The following is a 22,858-nucleotide window of genomic DNA, read 5'->3' on the forward strand; positions in this document are numbered from 1 at the left end:
CCCCGGGACCCCCCTCAGCCCCGGCACCCCCCTCAGCCCCGGGCCCCCGCCGAGCCTCCCTCAGCCCCGGGACCCCCCTCAGCCCCGGGACCCCCCTCAGCCCCGGGACCCCCCTCAGCCCCGGGACCCCGCCGAGCCTCCCTCAGCCCCGGGACCCCCCTCAGCCCCGGGACCGCCCCGCCGAGCCTCCCCCAGCCCCCCGGGAGGGTCACCCACCTCCTGCACCCGGCCCGGCTTCTCCTCCGCCTCAGCCCCGCCGCCGCCGCTGCTGCCCCGCCGCCTTCTGCCGCCTCATGGGGCCATGGGCCTGGGCGAGGCTCCCCGGAGAAGCGGGCCCGGCGGGCGGGGGAGCGGGCAGGGCCCGCCGCGGCCGGGGCTTCCCGGGGCGGCCGGAGGACCGGAGCGAGGCCGCGGGCAGGTCCGCCGCTATCCCGGCAGCCTCCTCCTCCTCCTCCTCCTCCCGGCCGTGAGGTAATGAGGGACGGACACTCATAGTCCGCCAGCCTCCCGGCGGCGCCAACACAGCCAAGGCCCCAGAGCGGGCGCTCTGCCCCACGCACAAACCATAGAGACGCGCACTTCCGCGCCCTCCCCGTCACGTGAGCAGCGCACGTGCGGGAGAAAACAGTTCCGGGAACGGGGACGTCACTCGGCAGCAGCGCCGCGCTGCCATTGGCCAGCGGGGGCGATGACGGCATCGGGGGAGGGGCTGCAGGCGGGGAGCGTCCATTGCGCGGCTGGAAGCGGGGGAGGCGTTCGTCCCCTCGGTGCCCGGCGCGTTGGTGCGGCCCGGGCGCTGAGCCCGTGAGGGGAGAGTGCGAGCGCTGGGACGGCTTTAATTATAGCCGCGTGTGACGGATTTATGGCAACAGCCAAGATACCACAACAGCACCAACGCAGAAATTACTCTTTTAGTGTTTGCAGCTGCCAGCGGGGCACCCAAACGCTTCCCACTCCGCACTTCTTCACAGCACCATAAAAACCAAAGCAGGGAAGTCGTTACTTCCTCAAGGGTTTAGGGACAGCGTGTAGAAATAGAGGCTGTGCATTCCAGCCTGAGGGAATTGTCTGGCAGCGGGCGGTTTGCAGTCCCTCGGTGGAGGGGACAGGGGTGTTGTGGCTGTATGAGGTACACAAGGGAAGGCACAGGGAAAACCACAGCGCTCATTCCCGATTCCCTTCCAACAGCGCCCTGGGCACAATAAAGAGCAAACTCTGCATAGCCCCGAGTACCCACACTGCACATCCAACCCCAAGAGGCAAACGGGCTGAACCCTTTCACATTGCAAAATGGAATTTATGCCATTTCTGATCGAAGCTTAAGCTATAGAGAGGCATAAAAACGTGAGCAGGAGAAATCTGTTTGAATGTCGGTGGATCTTACTGTCTCCTGTAGAACAGAATCACAGAATGGTTTGGGTAGGGAAGGACCTTCACGCTTGTTTTGTTCCACCCCCTGCCATGGGCTGGGACACTTTCTACAGTTTGCTCCTTTGCCTTTGACATTCCATAATCTACATGGTTTCCACAGCACAAGAGCAGCACTGTAATTATTGCCATTCTTAGGTTATGGAACAGCACCATCCTTTTAAGTCTAGATGGCAGCCCTAAATAGCAACCGAGGAAAACCAAGGTTACAAAGAATCGGGTGAGAACACCCAGAATAGATCAAGAGGGAGTTCCTAACTTTTGCAGGGTTTAAAGAATCCTTCCCTCCCTTCTTCCCCCCACTCCCCAAACATACCTCACTCTGCTGGTAATGCCTTGGATTGCATTGCAAACCCATTTGCCAAGATATGAAACAGTTCCCAACCCTCAAAAATCCACTTCATAATCACCGCAGAGCTTCTTGTGGAGTCCTTAGGAACCTGGGAGTGTCGGTGCTGTGTTTATTACCCTGGCAACATCAAACAAATACCTCACCAGTTGTGCATGCTCTTTTGTTCCTGCAGCACAAGAAATGTGAGGTGATGGCAGCAGTTTAGTTGCCACCTTTTCTGGTCTTACCTCTGCTTTTAATACACACACACACAACTACTATAACTTTCCTAATATCCAAGTCACAATATCATTATATTAGAATTGTATCTTAAAATGGAAGTGGTTTCATTTGAACCAGCAAAATCAAGCTAACATGAAAGACTACCATCCAAAGCTGAAATAAACTTGATTTTCATGTGTTGAAAACACAAAACCAGTGTGAATATGGACATTTGACTTCTCTAATTATAAAATCAGGAAATAAGAATTAAATACAATATTTTAAATTTAAGTTCTGAAAGAACTCAGTTCTGAATAAAGGCAAAGCACTACAACTGGAAGAGCAAAAGAATATATTCTTAAAAGAATTAGTTCATGACACTGAAGTTTCCTGCTGAGGAGACTAAAAATGAACTGATTTAGCAATTTCTCTAAAATATTATGGTTAAATGCACAAGTGCATGGGGGATAATCCATTTTTCATCTTTAGGACCTGAACTGGGAACTGCATTACTCACCCTCCACAGCACAGGGTGCTGGCTGGCTCCCAACATGCTTTCTCCCCTCAGGCTTCTTCCAAAGCTTCGTTTTCAAGCTGACAGCTTGAAGAGTTTCACTGGCACAAAGGTACATGAACTGCTCACATACAAAACCCTCCAATTCCTTTATTCATGTTTTCAGGATGTATGTGGTACGTACAATTAACATTACACCAGCTACAGCACCTCTTGCAAGAGGTACCTCAACACAAGTATCCCAGAGCACCAACACAGACACAGACACTACAATATCACTTGGAAATGATTTCCCCCCTCCCCCCCTCTCTTTTTTTTTTATTTAATCTTGACAGGGAGCTTCTGAGCTGTTAGAGATTCTTTGTGGCAGATCCCCTAGTGCAGTGGCACTGGTGTAAGAAGGCTGCTTAGACACTGGAAGGTCAGGATGAGAACTGAATGGGGTAACTGAAAGAGGTGCCATTTCCACTGCTGGAAGCTTGGCTGCTGTCTGGGTCCACAGCTCTATGTCAGCCCCCTGCACAACCTCCTGCCTCACACATCAGGAGTTAAACAGCGGGACTGGAAAGACTTTAAAAAGGGATGAGCCTGAGAGAAATCTTTGTTCATTATGACAAGATCAAGGACAATCCCTTCAGGTCACCAGGCTTCATGTGTCCATCTGTTCCCTAAACTCATCCTTTTTTATTCCGATGCTCTGCTTAAAAATAAACCCAAACTACAAAAAGATTCAGCTCCATTCTGTACACGTTCTCCATTTCCAAAGTCTGTGTTCAAACCTTCTCCTTTCGCTTCAATTTGGACACTTTCTTGAGTTCAGCTCCGTTCTGTACACGTTCTCCATTTCCAAAGTCATTAGTCTGTGTTCAAACCTTCTCCTTTCGCTTCAATTTGGACACTTTCTTGACAGTTCCATTCTTGTTTAGAAGCTTCAAAACACGATCCTTGTGATCCAAGACCTTTAGCATGGAGTCTCGAGCCTCATTGATTTGATCCATCACGAGTTTACACCTCTGCATGTTCCCCTGAAAGGAAACACTTGTCATTAACCACAGAATGCCTGCTCTGAGCAATGCCATTTCCCTACCTGTGCCCCTTGTAACTGGTGACACAGGAAGTGAACCCACATGGGTTTTTTAGGTCAGATTTAGCTTTTATTAAGAGCAGCAGGATGCCTTGTAACCAAGGGTATGGTTTTGGGCTGGGAGGCCACAGGACCCACCTGTATCAGTTCATTGATTCGGTGCAGGTCGTCATCGGTCGCTGCCTTTTTCTTAGGAATGAGTCCCTCCTGCAGGGCAGTCAGTCTCTCATACACATCGTGCTCCAGGTTTGTCTAAAAGACATCAGCCCTTCATGAGAAGGGTCACTGCCAAGCTGGCAAACACTTGCCCATGTTAACACAGAACCAGTGATAATCCATTCCCCTCTCAGCTGCTCGTGTCAGTGATTCAGAAGATGGAGCCTCTGACAAAATGTGGCACTATCGTTCCTTTTAACATCCTATTTACAGGATTGCTCCTCTTCTGAAGAAACATGGATCCTACCACAACTGCTTCCCCTACTGCTCACAATACTATTCCAGGAATGCAGAGGTTTTGGGGAGTTTGGTGCTAAAATGCAGAGCACCTACCTCACCCCCAACCTGAAACAGAAGCATCCAGGAATGTGGATCAGTGCTGCCTCCTCAGATCAGCCGCACCATCCCAAACAGACGCTTCTTCAGACCTGTGCATCAGCAGGAGGGAGTTGCCAGTTTTGATCATCTGTACAAAATACATCAGCTCTTATGTCTGGATCAAAACCAACACTCCAAGTTTCCAAGCCACTTATGCCACATTCCTGAGAAAGGGGAAAGCATGTCCCACTCCCTTTGGGCACTACACACCAGCTCCTTTAGGGCATCCCAATGTACTGAGTTTGTAAGAATGTCTTCCTGCCTTACACAGCTTCATGTTCCCCCTTGTTGCAGGAAGCTCCAAGCCCGTGCACCTACCAGCTGTAGCAGCTGCGCTGCACAGAGATGGACCTTCCACCCTTGTGCTCGACAGGACACACCCTTCTGATTGGCAATCTCTTGCAGCATGGCCTTCTTCTCTTCTGTCACCAGGAAACACAAGAATACACCAGTCAAATTTCAGGAGCTGGCCAGGCCTCTCCTCTCAAACCACAATAACCCAGGTCCTGCTCCCCCTCTACAACTTACTAAATGACAATGGGCAATATTTTGATTCAGACAGGAAAGTGACTTCCCATCTGCCATGTACCTGACTGCTGCTCTTACTGACTAACAGGTTATCTGTACTTTCAGAAACATTATATCATAACCCATTTTTTCTCATTTAAAGAATGTAGTGCTCAGTGTTTCAAACACCTGGCACAAACAAGTAAACGGTCCATCTTGTACTGTTTTTACTCTCTCCTAGATGTATTTGCAGTTGTGAAAACACAGGCTGCTAAAAATTCTAAAAATACTAGCTGAAAAGTATCTGACTGAAGACAGTATCTGACCTCTGATTTCCTTGTATTAGGTAAAAGAGTCTTCTTTAAAAGCCCATTTGTTACTTGACAAGACTAGTTACACTAAATACAGAATGTCTGTGATTAACTGGCAAGCGTTAGGTGGCCAGTGAGAACACTCAGCTGCAGCCCATCACCACAGCACGCCACTTTTGTAAGGACACCTTTCGTGAGCACGTTTCTATCACTGCACCAAAGCAGATCCATCAATAAGCAGACCAAGTTTTCATTGACAGAACACGGCTGATCCAGTGCTGCCCCCACCCTCCCTGCCCTGCCCTCCCTCGTGCTCCCTCTCAGGCTGACCTTTGACGCGGACGTCGCTGTACCTCTGGAAGTGGTGGTAAGCAGCTTTCCAGGGGTTGCGGTAGTGCCGCAGCAGCGTGATCGGCGGCCTGGGACGCACGGGCACGTATCTCACACCTTCCTCATCTGCACAAGGAACCACAACTGCGTTATCAGCCAGGAGTGAAAGCAGGCTGGCATCCACAAGAACTCCAGCAGCAGGTCAGTGAGTGCTGCCTCATACAAAATATGTGTTGAGAAAATTCGTTTTCCCTGACATTTTCCCAGCCCTATACAAAAAGTGATGAGGAATCCTTGGATTCTCCATTACTCGTATTTAGGAAGTGGAAATGTGACAGAGCACCTTCTCTGAGAAACACACAGAATAGAAAATACAGACCCCTGAATAAAGACAAAGACATCAGAGATGTCATTACCTATATACTCCTTTGGAGGAGACTTTCGCTTCTCTGCCTTCACCAGCAAACTTTTGGCAGTGGATTTCTCATCATCAGTGCTGTTTGTTTCCATCATGTCCCCTTCCTCTGTGGAGATGACATGCTGCTGCTTGCGGGGCTTCTTCCTTGGTGAGGCACCAGGTGGCAAATCGCTTGGAGGCATGGAAAGATTGTTGGCCAGCAGTGCCAAAGATGGAGACACAGTACTTGTAGTCAAAGGAGGGACTGCTGAGAGGAAGGAAGAGAAGAACCCAACCATCAGCAGTGGGAAGATAAGGCACTGTTTGAACACCACCTCCCAACACCAGCTCCTGTTTCAGCACAGTGTGAGGGATGTGATGTGCACCAACAGACCAGATATTAAGCCAGCAATAATTATTAGGATAAGCCTATAAGCTGAAGTCTTTAGTGTCTCATATCCATAAAGAATGAGAGCAGAGCCAATTGTCCTTCAGTTGCTTCATATTTGAAGCTTATGTTAATTCAATGTTACAAAAAGGAGTTGCTAACATCTGTCTGTGTTACTGTAAAAAACCCCTCTGTATGCATACCAGCACAGGTCACTGTCAGAGTAAGCAAATCCCTACTCTCTCCTGATAGGAGAGTCAGCTGGAATCAAAGCAGGACTGCAGCACTCTGCTTGCACGAGTTTGCTTGTACTGCCAAGCCCTCAGCACTGCTCAGCAGGTCACTGCACCAACCAACACACCTGGGCAGCTGGCAGCAGTGTGGCAGGTAGTCTGAGGGAACACTCCCTGAACTTGGAAGGACAATCAGCCATGACTAAGGCTGCAGCACAAAATTTCTAGATGGGATCTCTTGACAATTTGGGTACAAATGGCAGGAAGACACAGAAGAGCTCCCAGAGCTTAATGCTATCTGCCCATGCTCCAGACACACCTGCAGAAGGAGCTGCTTTCTCACAGGACAAGACACAGCTTCAAGGAGAGTGATAAAACCAACAGCTAAACCTGAACTCTGAAACCCATGAATGTGGGATGCATTCCTGTCACACTGCCACTATATAGTGCTCAATGAGATCTGTAAGGCTTTGAATTTACTGACCATGCCATTTGATAGCAACTATGGCCAAGCTGGATAAGTAGGACAATATAATGACCATTTTGAAAAGTTCTAGAGAAAAATATGCATGAATCACACGAGGGCCCTAGGAAGTCCTACTGTGGCCATGAATTCCTCACATACAAGAAAGCCACTGGACCTGAACAGTAGGATTTGTAAACAAACTGAATTCAGCTGAGCTGTTCCATAATATGTCAGTACCACTGCTGAGCATGAGCACTTTAGGCAAGGAATTCACAGACTCTTTGGAGCTGGGTCATTTGAACATGAACAAAGCAGCCATAATAAGAAGTGATTTCATGGGAAATTAGGAAAAAGGCAAGAAAGTTCTTTATAAAGCATATGGGAACTCTGGTGCTCTGTGCTACCATGGAAGAGATGTCCTTTCATTTTCAAGATGAAACTGTTGAAAAACCCTCCTAATCCTCCACTGTCTCAAAACCAAAGAAAGCCACCTGATATTCCCAGCCACGTACCAGATACCGGGCGCATGATGTCCATAGGCTCCATCTCCTCTTTGATTTTGATCTCTGGTACCACAGGCCCCAGCACCGCTGACAGGGCCCCGCTCATGGTGGAGGGAGGAGCAGGAGCTGCCACGATGGTGGTGGAGGTGGGAGGAGCAGCTGCCACAGCTCCTGGGATGGTGGACAGGGCTGCTGCAGGCTGGGAGGTGGGGCTGGCAGCTGCGATGATGGTGGGGATGGCAGAGGGGGGCTGCTGGGAGCTCGGGGGCACCGTGATGCTGGGCTGCTCGCCACCCTGGTTACACACCGCCTCCATAGACACAGGCACTGGCGTGGCCATGGACACGTGGATCTCAGGCTTTGGCTTGCCACTGGAGCACAAATAAAAGCAAAGAGAAGTGAAATTAACTGTATCTCGGGTTGTGAGCACCCAGCACAAAAGGAAATGAGCCAAGCTGCAGTCAGACTATTCAGTTTTTCCTGCACCCACTTGGTGCAGTGAAGTGTTTAACAACAGGAGAAGGCTTAATCTCAGTTATATTTCCTCCTCCTCTCCCTTTCCAATCTGTATTGATTACAGATTAATCTAATATTTCGATTTGCATTGATTACAGATACGACTTTTTTCCATTCACCGTGAAAAACAAATCTCATTACTAATTCCAGGTAACTTCAAAATACTTGTAAAAGGATTAAAAGTTTTACAATGCAGCCAAGAGGAACTTTTACCCAAAACTGTACTGGCCCCATCCTCTGCAGCATCTCCCACTGTGGCTTACAGTTATAAAACAACAAATTGTAAAGCCACTGAACTCAAGTGAAGCAGGGCATTTACCTTGCCTCAGAATTAATTTTCAAGTACTACAGAAAAAGCTTTGAGCCCATCTCCCCTTACAATAGCAGAGCGTTTTTGTTTTTGTGAAAGCTCATCAGCACAGCTTTTAAAGGTAATTTCCTCAGCTTCACAAACAGCAGAACTTGTCAAGGCTGTTGGAGTTTGTCACAAATTTAAAACAGATTGTTTCCCAAAAGAAAGGAAAATGCTCCAACAGCCAAAGAACACAACTCAAACAAATATAATGGAACTATTAGGCTGCAGGTGGCTGCTCCCTCAAGCCTTACCCAGCAGGCCTTGGTGATCCAGACGTGCTTCGCATCGTGCTCTCCACACGTGTGCTGGCCACTTCAGGGGGCTGAGGGGGAATTAAGCTTTTCCGGACTGCCAGCCTGGAAGAGACACACAGATCTAGGATTGCCACCTCCCTGGTGCAAAGACAAACACCCCTGAGAGCAAAGAAATCAGCTCTCTTACACAGAGCAGGACAGGAGTTTTGGCTGTAGCACTGCTCTCTGTCTTCAGTGTAACCAATTCACTGCACAAAGAGTCTCATTTTACTTTTCAAATTAAAATAAAAGATGAGTTGCTCTGGCCTAGTCTCACCCAATTCAGGGCTTCTCTAAGAATGCCAGCTTTACTTTCATCCTGTCAGTGAGAGCACTTTGCTGCAACTGCCAGGCTCCAGCAGTGGACAAAGGGGTCTGGCCATGCCACTGTCCAGCAATCCTGCCTCAAGACTGAGCAAATCATCTGGAGCTGAACAGTGCTCACAGGGGCATCTGCTCCCTTCAGCTGGACCTGACTGTCAGAGCCTGACTCCAGGACAGGAGTGTGGATATTAGGAAGATAAGGCTGATTAAGGTCTTTTAGATACTATTTAGTCTCCCCTGGGACCAAAAGTCAAACTGCTATCCAAAATAATCAACAAATCGAAGCAGTCTTTAGTGATCTACCTGACTCTTTAACTTCTCTTTCAGTTTTACAGCCTACAGCTTCTCTGCCTTAAAAAAGGTTTCCACCCACATAAAAAGTATGCAATTTTAATCTCACAGGACACATTAGTGCCACACATTTCCAGTTGCTAGCTGGGAGGGAATGCATTGTTAATTCTAAAGCTGTCTCTTGCCTCTTTATTAAGGCATTTAAAAATAGACAGGCAACATAAAATATTTTAAGAGTTTTAGTTACTCCCTCCCTTTTTCCTAATCAGATTTCACAGCAGGGTACTAATCCTATCCTTTCCTCTCATCCACATATTCTTCCAAGAAAAGCACTGAAGAAAAAGCACCCAATTCTAATTTTAGTAGACTATGAGCTCTTTCTTCTTATCACACTAAGCAAGAAAGCCTCAAATCCACTTTCTCTCAAAAGGTCACTTTCAAGACCTAGGAGACAAACTGTCCTTCTCGTTTTATTACTGACACTACAGAAAACTATATCCTGCCCTGGGGGAGGAAAAGCACTGTTTCACTGATCAGCAGGTTACTTGCAACCATTGCTGACTGAATAATCTGCTGGAGTATCTCCATGAAATGATTCCATTTGGCTGGGCTGGACTGCACAGAAGTGCCACCCCCGTGTCACCTTCAGTTCCACTCACCCATCCGTGGCTGGTTTCTTGCGGAGGATGCTCGGGCGTGGGGAGGAGCCCTGGGCTGGAGCACTGGCACTGGCACTCTGGTTGTGGGTTTGCACAACTGTAGTTGCTGCAGAAGCAGTGTTGAATGTGTTGCTAATAGGATTGGCTACAATGGTGGCTCCATCTGCCAAGACTACTGCTGGGAAGGATGGACATGGACACAGCACAGACAAAAACAGACAGAAAGTGGAAAGCAGCAGTTACTTAAGGGAATGTGATGACAAAGCAGGTGTCTGCAGAGCATATGTTGTACTTTCTCTGAGCCCTCAGTCTCTAACTGCAGTGCTTTCAGACTCCTTTGTAAACTGTGCCTCTGCCACGAGCAATCTGATCACTGAACCTTCTGCAGGGAAGAAGGAAAATACTTCCTGCCTAACAACCATTTCTAGGGAAATTATCTTTTCCAGAAGACAAGGAAAAGGCAGACATCACTAGGGAGATCACCAGCACAACTGGGTTAACAGAGCAACACTGCTGGTAGAGCCCATGTGGCAACACATGGCAGCTGTATGTAAGTGACATCAGCTGTGTTTGCATTCTGACCTCCTGCCAGAGCCTGTTGGGCCAACTGAGGGATGCAGAGCATGGGGACAGCCAGGAAGTCACTGTGCAGTGCCTGCCAGCTGTGCAACTGCATATTCTCTTGGATGCCATATCCCATTCCTCCTGTAAGTTCTTGGGGCTTCATCAGACCAGTCACTTATCATGGTCTCTGTTACAGCTCAGGATCAGGTTACCAACAGCAGCAGGTACCTGGCTGTACTCTGATTGCTCCTGGGATCTGATGCACAGCCAGAGAACATCACTCACTTGTAAATTACTTTTGCTAAAAGGACTTACTGAAGCCATTTGTCTAAGCTCAGGCACTACCAGTCTTTTCCACTGAAGTACCCCATCCAAGGCTACCCACACCTAGCACGCTTTAAAAATAAATCAATTCAGAAACAGCCAACAAGTATTTTCTGGGAGAGTATGTGCATGGATGTATTCAGTGTCCACCTCTGGACCACAGAGACTGAAAGAACATCACCAGTGAGAGCCCAGTGTGCAGGACAGCAGCTCAGCTGTCTCACTCTGGAGCCAGGACTTGGCTGTGCTCTCACCTGAGGTCTTGGTGTCGCCCGGCGGCTGCTGGGCGCCGATGGGCGCCGGCTGCAGCCCCTGCGCGCCCATGGGAGCAGCAGGGTGCAGCCCTTGGGTCCCGATGGGCGCTGGCTGGATGCCCTGGGCACTGATGGGGGCGGGCTGGATGCCCTGGGCACCGATGGGGGCGGGCTGGATGCCCTGGATGTGCCGGGCGTGGGACGCATCCACGGTCATCAGCTGCATGGGGTTCAGGTGCACGGTGGAGGCCACTCCCACGCCGGTCTGAGCCGTGATGGCCGAGTTGGGCGCCTGGGCTGAAACTGAAGCAGCACACACACACCTCACCAGCAGGTCACCTCAGCTCCCCCCAAAACCACCACCTGCTCTAATACTAGTTTTTTCACAGATATTTTTCTGCTTTGAAAAATTGGTTTGCCAGTCTGCTTGTTGCAGTAGTAAATATGAGAGTAAGGAAGATTGTCTGCCAGAGGAATTAATTACTGTTGATTTTAATGATATTTTTTATTTGTAATTGCAGCAAGAGAGAAAAGAGCAGTTTAACTCTGCTTTTAAATAGACTCAAATTACAGTCTCAGAATGCTGTACTCTATTTTTGCTCACTATCGTATTTTACAGTGCTTGTAAGTACCAACACTTGGCATTTTTCCCTGCTTAAAAAATAGATTAAAAGTAATCAGAAACCTAAGTAATTTCTTGTTGTCTGAAGTTGACTCAACTCTGAAGTTGAACACAACCTTATCTGGCCTCAGAACAGGCCAGATATAACAGGGATCCAGTTATAGGCTGGATCCCACAGCTCAAATGAACAAAATTATCTGTTAGTGGCAGAACAATGTTCCCAACAATACACCTGCTCTAAGTAGCTCAACCATTTAAATAAATCCACAGCTCTAAACAACTGATTCCACCTTTTCAGATCCACTATACAGTGTATTACAGTTCTCCCATGCAGCACTTAAACAATCCTTTTGGATCACTTTTGGATCTCCAGATTTCCAGGCTCTGCAGAGCTGCACCAGGATTTCTGCAGCCACACACAGAATTCAAGTGTGAACTTGCCAACAATGGCCTTGCTTGCTAACAATGCAGAACAAGCTGGTTTTATCATTGTCACAGGATTTCCATCAAGTTCTTGTGCTGACAAGACATTCTAAAAACAGGCATCAAAAACTGAAACCAGGTCCCTGAAAATGGCTCTGTATAAAGTGTGGCACATTTATTCTCTTAGTCAAAACACTGCTGTTGCAGAATTTTCTATCCAACAAAATCCTTTTAGGATACGAAGTACAAAACAACCAGCATTTGGAAAACCAAAGCCAACATTCTTCCTCCAAAATTCTGCATTAACTCTCCTTATCTCAGTGATCTTTTAAAAAGTCTCTGAAATCTTCTGTACCCTCACCCAGTTGTGCTCAGCATGTCCTCTTCATACCCTGAATGTTCTGCTTTAAGTTTGCCACCACCAGCTGCCATAATTAATACCTTTCATGGATAATTAATACCTTTCATGACCTCTTCAAGTCAATTTAACAAGTTAATTAAGTAAAATGTCTCTGTCAGTAAGCTCTTGATGAAGAACACACATCTGCATTTATAAAAGTGACCATTAGCCTACCAGCACCAGAACTGGAACCCCTGACTGTGTGCAATTATGTTCTGTCAGGGAAGCTTTAGATTGGATATTAGGAAAAAATTCTTCACATAAAGGGTTGTTAAGCCCTGGCACAGGCTGCTCAGAGAAGTGATGGAGTCCCAACCCCTGGCAGTATTTAAAAAACATGTCACTTGGGAAAATGGTTTAGTGGTGGCTTTAGGAGTGCTGGATTAATGATTAGATTTGATGATCTTAAAGGTCTTTCTCAACCTGAAGAACCCCATGATTCTACACCTTCAATGGGCTTTACCACCTCCCAGTCCTTCTACATTTCCTCTGTACTGCTCACAGGTATCATGCTGCCAGCAGACACAGAAAATCCACATTGTGCATGTTCTTGCAGTCTGGATAGTGGAAATGATCACATTACAGAGAACAGCCCTAAACAACCTGGTAAGGTAAAAATGTTCCAAATTTTGTCAGAGAGTGACATAAGTTTGGGCTGTGCATCATTTTTTTTTGACTGCAAATTACTGCAACTGTTCAAATACATTAATTTCTCCATTCTTCTCAACAGAACACTAACGCAAGTGTGCAATGCATATTAGTTTTTCCCTTTTTGGTTCAGGTTTCTCTCTCAAACTGTACATTCACGTGAAAAGATATTAAAAAAGTTTATCAGAACACCAGGGAATGAAGATAAACTGAAAAGGTGGCTTGGTGTGGACGAGCCAAACTGTTCAGATTTATAGACTCAAAACTTTTACTTATGGACACAGAGCCTTTGGGATAGCAAATATGAAACTCCTGAGAAAACAACAAATTACCAGAGACTTTTTGTGACTAATTGTCAGAGTGAAGCACAAATCCCTTCAGTTGCTCCCATCACGGGAGCACATCCATGAGCTGCAGGCTCAGCAAACCCCGGGGCTGGGGGCCCAGCTGGCTTACCTGGATACTGGCGGATGGTGGACACGGAGCTGGTGATGGGGGTGTAGGTGTGGGCAGTCAGAGGGTAGGCAGAGGGGGGGTAGGTGGGCAGGAAATACTGGAACTGGACAGGCACCGACTGCCTACAGGCATCAAAGAGAGCAAGGGTTACACAGAGTTCAACAGGTAACCTTCAACCCCTGCCCTTTAGCACTTAGTGCTTTACAATCTCATCTAAGCTGTCAGTTATCTCCACTATCATAACTGATTCAGAACTGCCAAATCCCACCCCCCCTCCAGTTTTTATGTTATTTCCACCACAGCAGAAGGTAGAAAAGCAGCAGGGCACCCACACCCTACTCATACACTCTCTCATGGGTAGAGCTGCTGGTTCTGCCCACCTGTTGTCATTTCTGGTCTCCATGGCTACTGGGTTTGGAGAGGCCCTGTGGCTGGACAGAGGAATGAGGTTACTCCTCTCTGCTGTGTAATCAGACTGGATCCGGGGAGAAGTGTGGGTGATTTGCTGGGGAACCACTTTAGCTGCATAAAGACAAACATGTCATCAACAGACAGTCAAAGGAAAGGCTAGTAAACACTGCAAAGCAAGATCAGTAACCTTGTCAAACAAAGCAACCAACACTTCTCCCTTCCCTCTCAACCCAAAACAACCCACCCCATCCACAAATTATTTCCTACCCACAATAGGCATTTCTCATCAATTTATATCAGAATGGATAGATATTCTAAATACCTATATAAATTATACTTGCTAACAAAGTCACTTCAGTGCTCAGATTAAGTAAATTTTTTTAGGATCAGCCCAAACCATTCTGATGTCACGAAAAAGTTATCTGAGCTCTGATAGCAGAGATCAAAGGAAATGAGACCAAGCAGACAAGTGTCTGCAGACAGAGGCCACAAAAAGTAAGAAAACACCTACAAGAACTTTACAAGAAACACTGATGTATGAGATACAATTTCACTCCTTGGAAATTTATCGTTGGAGAAGAGATTGCAAGATTTTAAAAGAACAAGGAGGTCAGCAGAAAAACAGATAAACAAAATAAAATTTATACTGTTCTGTAGGAAACATCTCAGGCACATTCCACATCCAAGCAAATAAAGTTCCCACCTTTAGGCCTTTGTGTTTTAATTCAAGTGAACACACTAATCAAATCCAGCTAGGCTACACCTAACACTTCAAGAAGCACATGAAGTAACTTACAAAATCAACTATGAAAGCCATAGTCTATCACCAAGCACTTAAAACTTTTAGAGTATCCAGTGCAGGTTTTGAAAAGCCAGAAGGCCCAAGTTTGTCTAAAAATTCAACAGAGAAAGTAAATGAGGCATTTTATTACCTGCTCCTGCTTGAACATCTATTTCTTCCTGATATTAAAAAAAAATAGAATAGCAGACCTGTTAATGGGTTTCTCCCAGCTTGAACTGATTTTCTTTCCCTCCTTAATTTGCTAACATGCACAAACACTTCCAGCATGCAGAGAAAAACTGAAGCATGAGTTACACACTTTTCTGAGAACTGAAATCACTCACCAACTGGGATGTTTGAGGTTGTGACAGCTGTAGCATGGGAAGAATGTGAGGGCATTGTCATGGTAACAATGGTGCTTGTAGGCGCTTGGGTGTGAGATACAGAACCTGAAGGAAAAAAAACCCCAAACTTAATAGATCTTTCTTTGGAGCCCTACCATGCCAGTATGTCCACATCCTAAAGAGGGCAAAACCCCCAACCATCAAATCAGCCTGAAGAACTCAGTAATTTCACTCCTGAAGCCATGCATCAACAAATGCAGTCTTTACCATGAAAAACTACTTGCTCAAAAATGATTGGGCTCTAAATTCAAAGAAAGCCAACAAAAAGCAACAAACCCCAGCCTTCATGATGCTCCCACAACAGCATTATGAATACTCACCAGCTGTGGTTGCTGAAGCAATGGTATTTGTTGCCAAAATAGGTGCCACAGTTGCTGCTGCCACAGGAGTACCAGTACTGAAAATGGTTTTCTATGAAAAAAAAAAATCTTAAAGTTAGAAGACTAGTAAATTTAACATCTCTAGTTGGTATGCAATCACCTTGCAGTGATCATACAAAACATTAATTTCTAACTCTTCTCCAAAATGCAATCTTAGCCTGCAAGCTACAAACAAGAGTCAGGAAGCAGCAGGAGGGTGTGTGGCTGCTGCAGCTCACCTGGGCCATGGTGTGGAGCTGTGGTTTCTGGGTGCCGATGGCGGGGTGCGAGGGCAGCGTGATGCGCGTGGCCGCGTCGCGCGGCTGCGCCGGCCGCTGGATGCTGATGGCTGCAGAAGGGGGGTGCTGCTGGATGGACAGCGTGGGCCGGCTGCAGAGCAAGGAAAGCAATCATCAGCAACCTTCACAACCACAGACCGACCCTATGTCACATCTGCCACTGAGGGTGGCAGATGTGACACAGGCACACACATCGGGCCTCAGTGTCCTCCCCGGTGGCAGCAGCGCCGCTGTCAATCACGTGGCAAAGCAAAATAAGGAACTGGAGCTACACTGCTCTGTCCTCATCTGCCCTATGCACCCAGCCAGGAGTTATCATAACCCTTATCTGCTGAACTTCATCTCAGCATTCATCTATCACTCTTCACTGGGTCTTCATAAAAAATATAGGCCAAATACCCACAAGTTCCTGCAACACAAACTCTGCTGTCCAGGGAGCAGGACTACAAAAATGATTCATTAAGGTCTTTCCTTCCCATAACACAGAGCCCTTTTACCCATATATATGGGTATAAGTTTATGCTTATACCCATTTTTATTCACAGAACTGCAAGGAGTTGCATTGTGCAAGCATACTATGTTGGTTTTATATCATCCCACAAGTGGAGGATTATCAGCTCAGGCTGATTAACATCTCTCTTCTCCTTGCTGCAGTTTCTGTCAAATACAGAGTTTCTGTAGGTTTTACCTGAGGGTTGACTCTGTGGCATGGGCTGCTGTCGTGGTTATAACAGGGGACTGAGCTCTCGTGGCTGAGACAGTTGCCACCACTGCAGGAGGAATAGTGCTTGAAGTTGTCACAGGAGGACGAGACTATTAAAAAACAAAAAAGTGTCAAAGAGAGAACATTCAGAAAGGAAATTCTGCTGTTTAGAGAACAGCTAGGAATTCCTTGATTAAAACTGGCTTCCCTACACTTCCCCAATATATTTTGGCATTCTGAGACATTTCCAGTCTTCCTGAATTGATCTGCAAGCTCCTAAGCAGAACTGTCCTGGTTTCCAACACACATACAGCACAGGAACCAGTAAGCAACAAAGTTAACACGACTGGATCCCTTGAAGTTCTTTAGGAAAAACCTCAAAGGTGAGTTCCCTTCAGAATGAAAAGAAATCCCAGTACACATGAAGTTACAGGTGACTGGGATCCTAAGTGAAACCACAGTGGGAAGATGTTTAACCCTCTGTCCTAGGGCTGAACACCAGCACTGCTGTAGGGAGACAAGATCTACCATCTTCTCCTTATACACGTACAAAAGCCAAGATATACAGAAGCATATTACAGTGAGATTACAAAAATTCTACATTGATTCATATATTGAACAATAAATTAACACCGGGACATTGTACTGCTCCTGTCAGACTTCAAAACTTGAGCATGTCTGAATGAAATTGTCTTCCCAGTTTCTAAGTACTTTGGAGGCAGATTAAAACCCAACAAGTCTATGAAGGAAACACAGAAACTAGACCTGGAAGAGAGCTGACAGTAGCTGCAGCCCAGTGCACAGAAATAAACAGAGGTTATACATTACAGCAAGAGCAGGAAGCCTTTGGAGCAGGGGTCAGGGAGGGGCAGAGCTGCCTGGCTGCTACCTGCCTGGATTGGCTGGTGGATGATGTGCTGAACTGCTGGCTGGGCTGCAGCTGCATTTGGCAACTGGGACGCTGGTCTCAGCACTGTGGTTACTTTAGAGCTGGACATCACTGCAGCAGCTGCTGCACCTGGGGAAGAAAGCAAGCCTGTTAAAATTCACAACCACAGACAGACCCTGACATCAGCTGGCATTTCAGTTCTAATGCATTTCATACTCAGGGCAGTTCAGGATGTTGGTGTAAAAATAAAGCTTTCAACAAATATATATAAGGTTTATAAAAGCATGTGTGGAGGGGTAGGTATTACTTTAAATTAATTTGCTGTAGAGGTATTTCTTATTCCCCTATAACAGCCTTGAATTTAAAAATGCCATGTTTTCTTATGCCAAGCTATGGAAGTCAGTAGAAATAATTCAGTTTGATTACTGGGCCAATGTGTAAATGAGTCACTTGATACCAGCAATGATCTCACTGCAGCTGATGAAGTTCAGAAGAAAAATACACTTGCAAGAAGGAAACCAAATGAACAACAAAACACCACACAAAACAAAACAGCTACACCTCCCCACAAAAAATCAAGCCCAAAACTCCACACCATATAAACCTGCAATTGATTAATTTGTCTCCTGTCTGATGACACCTGATCATAATAAATCACAGTAGCAGGCAAATAGCCTTGCAATCAGATGATGCACTGGATTGCATATCTCCTGTACATGTCCTCCATTGAAATTACCTCAAAAGTTAATATTCAGACCCAGAGAAAAAGGGCAGGGAAAAAAAGAAAATGTGTACTGAGAGTCCAAGTCTGTGGCAGCTGTCCCCTGAGAATCAGGTGAACAACACTACTGTAGCTACAGATAAAGCTCCACAGTCATTCCACCTGCTCTAGTTAAAGAAGATTATGTTTTTGCTCACATCAATTTATTTGTCTTGAGTGAGTCAGCAAATAACATTGAGCATGAAAGGAGATAAAACTGACAAATGGTACTTGGAATTCAGATCAATTTAAAGCTGAACAGCAAACCTAACCCACAAGACTTTGAAAGCAAAGCTGCAGTCAGAAATCTGACAGGCTGTACTGAGTACAGGGCTGCATTAAGGGGCTGATCTCCTGTTTTACAAGCTGTAGCATCCAAAGCCCTGGGAAACAAGAGCCTGTAGTTATCACCAGCATTTAACTAATGGGTAAATGCAAATGCACACAATATGATGTGATAGCATGCATAACAATGCACGAGTGGTCCTGTGACAGGGGGATACAAGATTGTGGCTCACAACTGCCCACATGCCCCTGCCATAGGTGAGCAATACTCACCACCCAAAATGTACATGACATTTTACAGGGCAGGTGTGTCTCTACCTGTGGATGTTTTTTCTTGAAAGTGTTGATTGTTTTAACAGCAAAGAATTAGAATAACAGATGTGCTGGTACCTGCAGGCATTTTAAACACTATCACATGGTCCTGCCCTAAATGGCTGAAGGTAACACAATTCTTAAAAGGCCAGCAGTCACTCACTCAGTCATGCCAGCAGTTTTTACATCTGAAGAAACAGCTGCATTAGCAGTGAGGAGCTTCAGAGGTGTGGGCTAAATGCAGCAGCTGAGGGCCTGTGAGCAAAGACAGGGACAGCACAGCTGGATCTTTACCTCGGGGCAGATGAGAAGCTCCAATGTGCAGGGGAGGCCCAGGAGCACTGCTCCTGATGATGGACATCTGCACGTTGGTGGCCATGATATGATGCAGGTTACTGGGGTGCCCCTGCAGAGTTCAAGAACAAAACAAGTCAGCTGTGTTGACAAACATCAGTGGCCACAGAATCACCACATCCCAGCCTCAGAGACAGAAAAGAGGTCTTGGAGAAACACTTGGTGTACCAAGGCTGCATGCATTAAAAGCTGAGTGGAGAAAGAGGCAGGTGCTTGTACAGGATAAAGTTACAGAGCCTGCTGCCACTGGAAGATGCAAACACTTCTCTGTTTCACTGGTGTGTTTTGATGGTGGGTACTTGGGTGACAGTCACCCAGCAGCCACCCACAAACAGCCAGAGTTGTCCCTTCCAGTATTGGTGACATTAAGGCATAGTTTCATACCCCCTCTCCAATAAAGTTGAGAGAATGGTGGAAACCTGGCAAATACTGGAACAAATTCTACTTTTTTATAATTCTAGACCTCCCAGGGATATTAATATAAGATAAATCCACTGGGATTGCTGCACATCCTTAGCCAGACTAACTCAAGTCCCCCGGGGATATTAATATAAGATAAATTCACTGGAATTGCACATCCTTAGCCAGACTAACTCAAGTCCCCCTAAAGGCACTTTATATCAAAACCCTGAGAGGTTTAGCAATGACTGTTCTGACAAACTATTTTCAAACCAACAGGGCTGGCTCTGCAGCCAAGTTAGAGGAAAAAAAAATTCAAATCATTATTTACAGACTCCCTCAAATTTTGTCACTCCCAGTTCAGTAAGAACACAGTGCAAACCCATGAAGTGTTCACTGGTCTCCTCTGATCTCCTCCCAGGGAAGCTGAAGAACACTGCAATAATGAATCCCAGCAGTTTCTCTACAGCAGAAATTCTCCAAGTGACACTGACACAGCAGGAGCTTTTAAGGAAAGACCCAGCTTTAGGGTATGGCCCTGCCATCACAGCCTGGCTGTGCCATCCAGCTGGATGATCCCAACAAATCAGCAGCTTTGTAAAGAGATGGTGATAACCAAGCCTGAAGTTTAATGGTGCAGGCAGAACTGATCCAAACCAGCAGCACTGAATGGGGAAAGCTGCTCTCTTTACATTCCCTGCTGCTGCAAAAGCCCACCTCAGCTGTACTTGTACTGATCTGAGCATGCAGTGAGATGGAACAGAAAAGCCACCAAAAACCAGACCTGCTGCCCACTGATGGTTGCCACAGGGATTGTTGGAGCCTGTGGTATGCTGCTTTCCATGGTCACAGTCACTTGCCCAGGGACCTTTGTGGGAGCTGAGAGAGTGGAGGGTGGAGCAGGAGCAATGGGCCGGCTGGGCATGGTGGGCTTCAGGGGAGGCTGCAAGAAAAGGAGAGACAGAAACATTGGCAACTTCAAATGAGAGCCCAGTGTGGAAACAGCAATCATTCCGTGGGGTCAAAGCCTGAGGAGAAAGTTTATGTAAGTATGGCTAAATATTTGGAGAGGAAAGATAGTGAACATTTGGTTATTCCAAACAAAGAAAGGGCATATTTCCATTGTCCTGGAAATATGCAGGTTCTGGCATGGTCATCAGTGGAATCTCTCAGGGCTCTAGTACTGCCCTACAGACACTAGATAGTAAACAGTTAACTTTATATTCTGCAAAGAAAATGGAAGACTTCAGAAACTGACTGAAATCACTGTTCTCCTCAAAAATAAACAAAATAATGCTGAAACACTAGCAAGTCCTCAGTGTATCATCTGGAACAGCCAAACCCACAAGGCACTGCACAGTTAGCAGAAGCAGGCAGGGAGAGCTTTAGAAACAAAAGCAGGGAAGGTTTTGGCCTAATTTACTTTTTATCAACACTGACTCATACAGATTGTATTTTTCCCCCCAATGAATCCTCTCATTACCTTCATAAGTCCATCTGAAAAGGAAAGTGGCACAGCTGGAGTCAAATGTGCTGGTGGTGCTGTCACTGTCACTGGGGCACCAGACTGCACAGGGTGGTGCTGTGTCAGCATCTGCACCTGCGGGTATGGCCGGACCACCACGGGCTCCTGCTTCTCCTCCCGGGGCTGGATGGAGCCACTGGGGCCCATGTGCTCCCTGGGAGCGACCTCTGCCTCACGGCTGGATTCGTCACTCACTGGGGAAAACAGAGAAAAAGGTCAGGATTGTCACAAAGCTTGCTTTGGTCACCCACTAGGCCAGAGATGAGACATGGGAAATATTGACATTAAAGAAGTTTAGTCTTACAATTAAACCTATTTCAGTGATGGAGAAAACTGGGAATCCTGGCACTGCTTCTGTCTGTCCCCCTCAGAACTGATGGGCTGGGCAATGCTGGGGCAACCCGGGGTTAACTCTGAGAAGTCCAACTAAACACCTTCTTTAAACACAGACTGACTAACTTTTTCTTTCAAGTGAAAAGTATTTAATTATCTAAGTAACTGCCATTAAATCCCAGACCAAACAGCACGAAAAACTGTACACATAATGCAATATATATCTGAACATTAAGCAGAAGGCAGGTATGAAACCTCCTGAAGATGCAGCTGCTCCCCCAGTCACTTCTGAAAACCTGTCGGGGACAGCAGGAGCTGGGACCAGAGCTCCCACCCCATTTCCAGCTCCATGAGATGCTCCCATTTCCCTTCTGCTACGGACACAGAGGGCCGAGCTGAGCGGGGCGGGCACGGTCCCGGTTCCGCCGCCGCTGTCCCGAGCCAAGCGCGGAGCCGCGGCAGCTCCAGCCGGGCCCGCCCGGGATCGCGTCCCGCGGGGCCGGCACGGCGCTTACCTGTGGCGGCGGGGGCGACAATCCCGGCCGAGCCGCTGCTGGGGATGGGCGGCGGCGCTGGTCCCAGCGGGGCGGGAGGCGCGCCCGAACGGGGGAACTGCTGCGAGCTCATGTCACCTGCGGGCCGTTATGTCCTGTTATGTTGTGTTGTGTTAGCCGCCGCAGGGCCCGGATGTGCCCGGCAGCGCGGCGGCCCCGCCGCCTCGGGCCAGGCCGCGCCGCTCTGTCCAAATGCCGCCTCTTCGTGACACGCCCTGCGCGCCGCTTCCACCGGCCGGAGGCTCGCTCCCCGCCTGCCGCAGTCGCGCTGTGAAGCGGCGGCCGCCGCCCCCTACGCGCAGCCCTTCCTCGGAGCCACCCTCAGCCCGCAGATCGGGGCGATGCCGTGCGCCGGCCGCGGCCGTACCTGTGCCCGGGGCGGTGCCGTGCGCCGGTCCCTGAGGCCGGTCGCCCCGCGTCGCCGCTGCTGCCGAGCGCCGCTTCCGCCGCTGCGGCTGCCAGCACCCGATTGGCCCCGGCCAGCCCCGCCTACCCCAGACCGCCGCGCCTCATTGGCCGCCGAGCCCGCCCCGCGGGGCCGCCGGGAGATGTAGTCCGCGCTGTGGTTGTGGCGGGCACAGATCTCGCGAGGCGCGGGAGGGGCGGTGCTGTGCCCGAGCGCGCCATTGGCCGCGCGCCGCCGGGTCTCCGAGGAGACGCGGGGTGGGCGGGACGGCCCGCCGCCGCCCTCACGGACCCAATACCGCCCTCACGGACCCAATACCGCCCTCACGGGCCGGCCACAGCCCCCTCGGGCTGGCCGCCACCCTCACGGGCCAGCCGCCGCCCTCACAGACTCAATACCGCCCTCACGGGCCCAATACCGCCCTCACGGGCCCGCCACCGCCCCCACGGACCGGCCACAGCCCCCACGGGCCGCTCCGGCCGCCACCCCCAGCTCCGCAGCCCGTTGTTGCTCTCCACACCCGGCCAAACCCCCCTCACACCCCCCCTCAAAGTCCTCATCACGCAGCCTGGGAAGTGACAAGAGGACACAGCGGGAAGGCGTTGGGTGTCCCTGGGGAGGGCACAGAGGGAGCCAGCGCCCAAAAA

At 48.1% G+C, this 22,858-nt stretch overlaps 2 protein-coding genes across 7 annotated transcripts in view; both read right to left on the reverse strand.

Moving 5' to 3' along the window:
- AMMECR1L (AMMECR1 like) overlaps positions 1-570 on the reverse strand; it is a 15,084-nt gene extending 14,514 nt beyond the window's left edge. The window contains exon 1 of the mRNA XM_039728052.1: positions 217-570. The gene's annotated coding sequence lies outside the window, so the exon portion shown is untranslated. The remainder of the gene's footprint in view (positions 1-216) is intronic.
- A 2,048-nt stretch (positions 571-2,618) lies between these two features.
- Positions 2,619-22,329, reverse strand: SAP130 (Sin3A associated protein 130). Of its 6 annotated transcripts, none has more exons than XM_039728058.1 (22): positions 22,173-22,329; positions 21,767-21,883; positions 20,877-21,112; positions 20,178-20,336; positions 18,935-19,046; positions 17,288-17,412; positions 16,380-16,504; positions 15,632-15,782; positions 15,354-15,444; positions 14,974-15,078; positions 13,818-13,959; positions 13,438-13,559; positions 10,889-11,191; positions 9,747-9,921; positions 8,431-8,535; positions 7,318-7,679; positions 5,738-5,986; positions 5,322-5,447; positions 4,492-4,595; positions 3,718-3,831; positions 3,310-3,520; positions 2,619-3,223 (listed from the first exon to the last, which is right to left on the reverse strand). In XM_039728058.1, exons 2-21 carry the CDS (start codon positions 21,876-21,878, stop codon positions 3,362-3,364), a joined length of 3,177 nt encoding a protein of 1,058 aa, XP_039583992.1. In that variant the 5' UTR covers positions 21,879-21,883; positions 22,173-22,329; the 3' UTR covers positions 2,619-3,223; positions 3,310-3,361. The 6 variants fall into 6 exon arrangements, with proteins under 6 accessions (XP_039583992.1, XP_039583993.1, XP_039583989.1 ...); XM_039728059.1 differs by having other exon boundaries at positions 5,738-5,983; positions 9,747-9,924; XM_039728055.1 differs by having other exon boundaries at positions 9,747-9,924.
- Positions 22,330-22,858: the final 529 nt, after the last annotated feature.

Source organism: Passer montanus, unplaced genomic scaffold (genome assembly GCF_014805655.1).
Source record: "Passer montanus isolate IOZ18808 unplaced genomic scaffold, ASM1480565v1 scaffold63, whole genome shotgun sequence".
In the NCBI taxonomy this organism is placed as follows: Eukaryota; Metazoa; Chordata; class Aves; order Passeriformes; family Passeridae; genus Passer; species Passer montanus.

Bases quoted from the DNA above. Each gene is read 5' to 3' on its own strand.
- SAP130 (XM_039728055.1), bottom strand. From the start codon at position 21,878: ATGAGCTCGCAGCAGTTCCCCCGTTCGGGCGCGCCTCCCGCCCCGCTG. The intron at 15,445-15,631 runs GTGAGCTGCAGC...TTTTTTTCATAG, and splicing joins AGCTCCACACCATGGCCCAG to AAAACCATTTTCAGTACTGG. The intron at 9,925-10,888 runs GTGAGAGCACAG...CATCCTTCCCAG, and splicing joins GGGCGACACCAAGACCTCAG to CAGTAGTCTTGGCAGATGGA.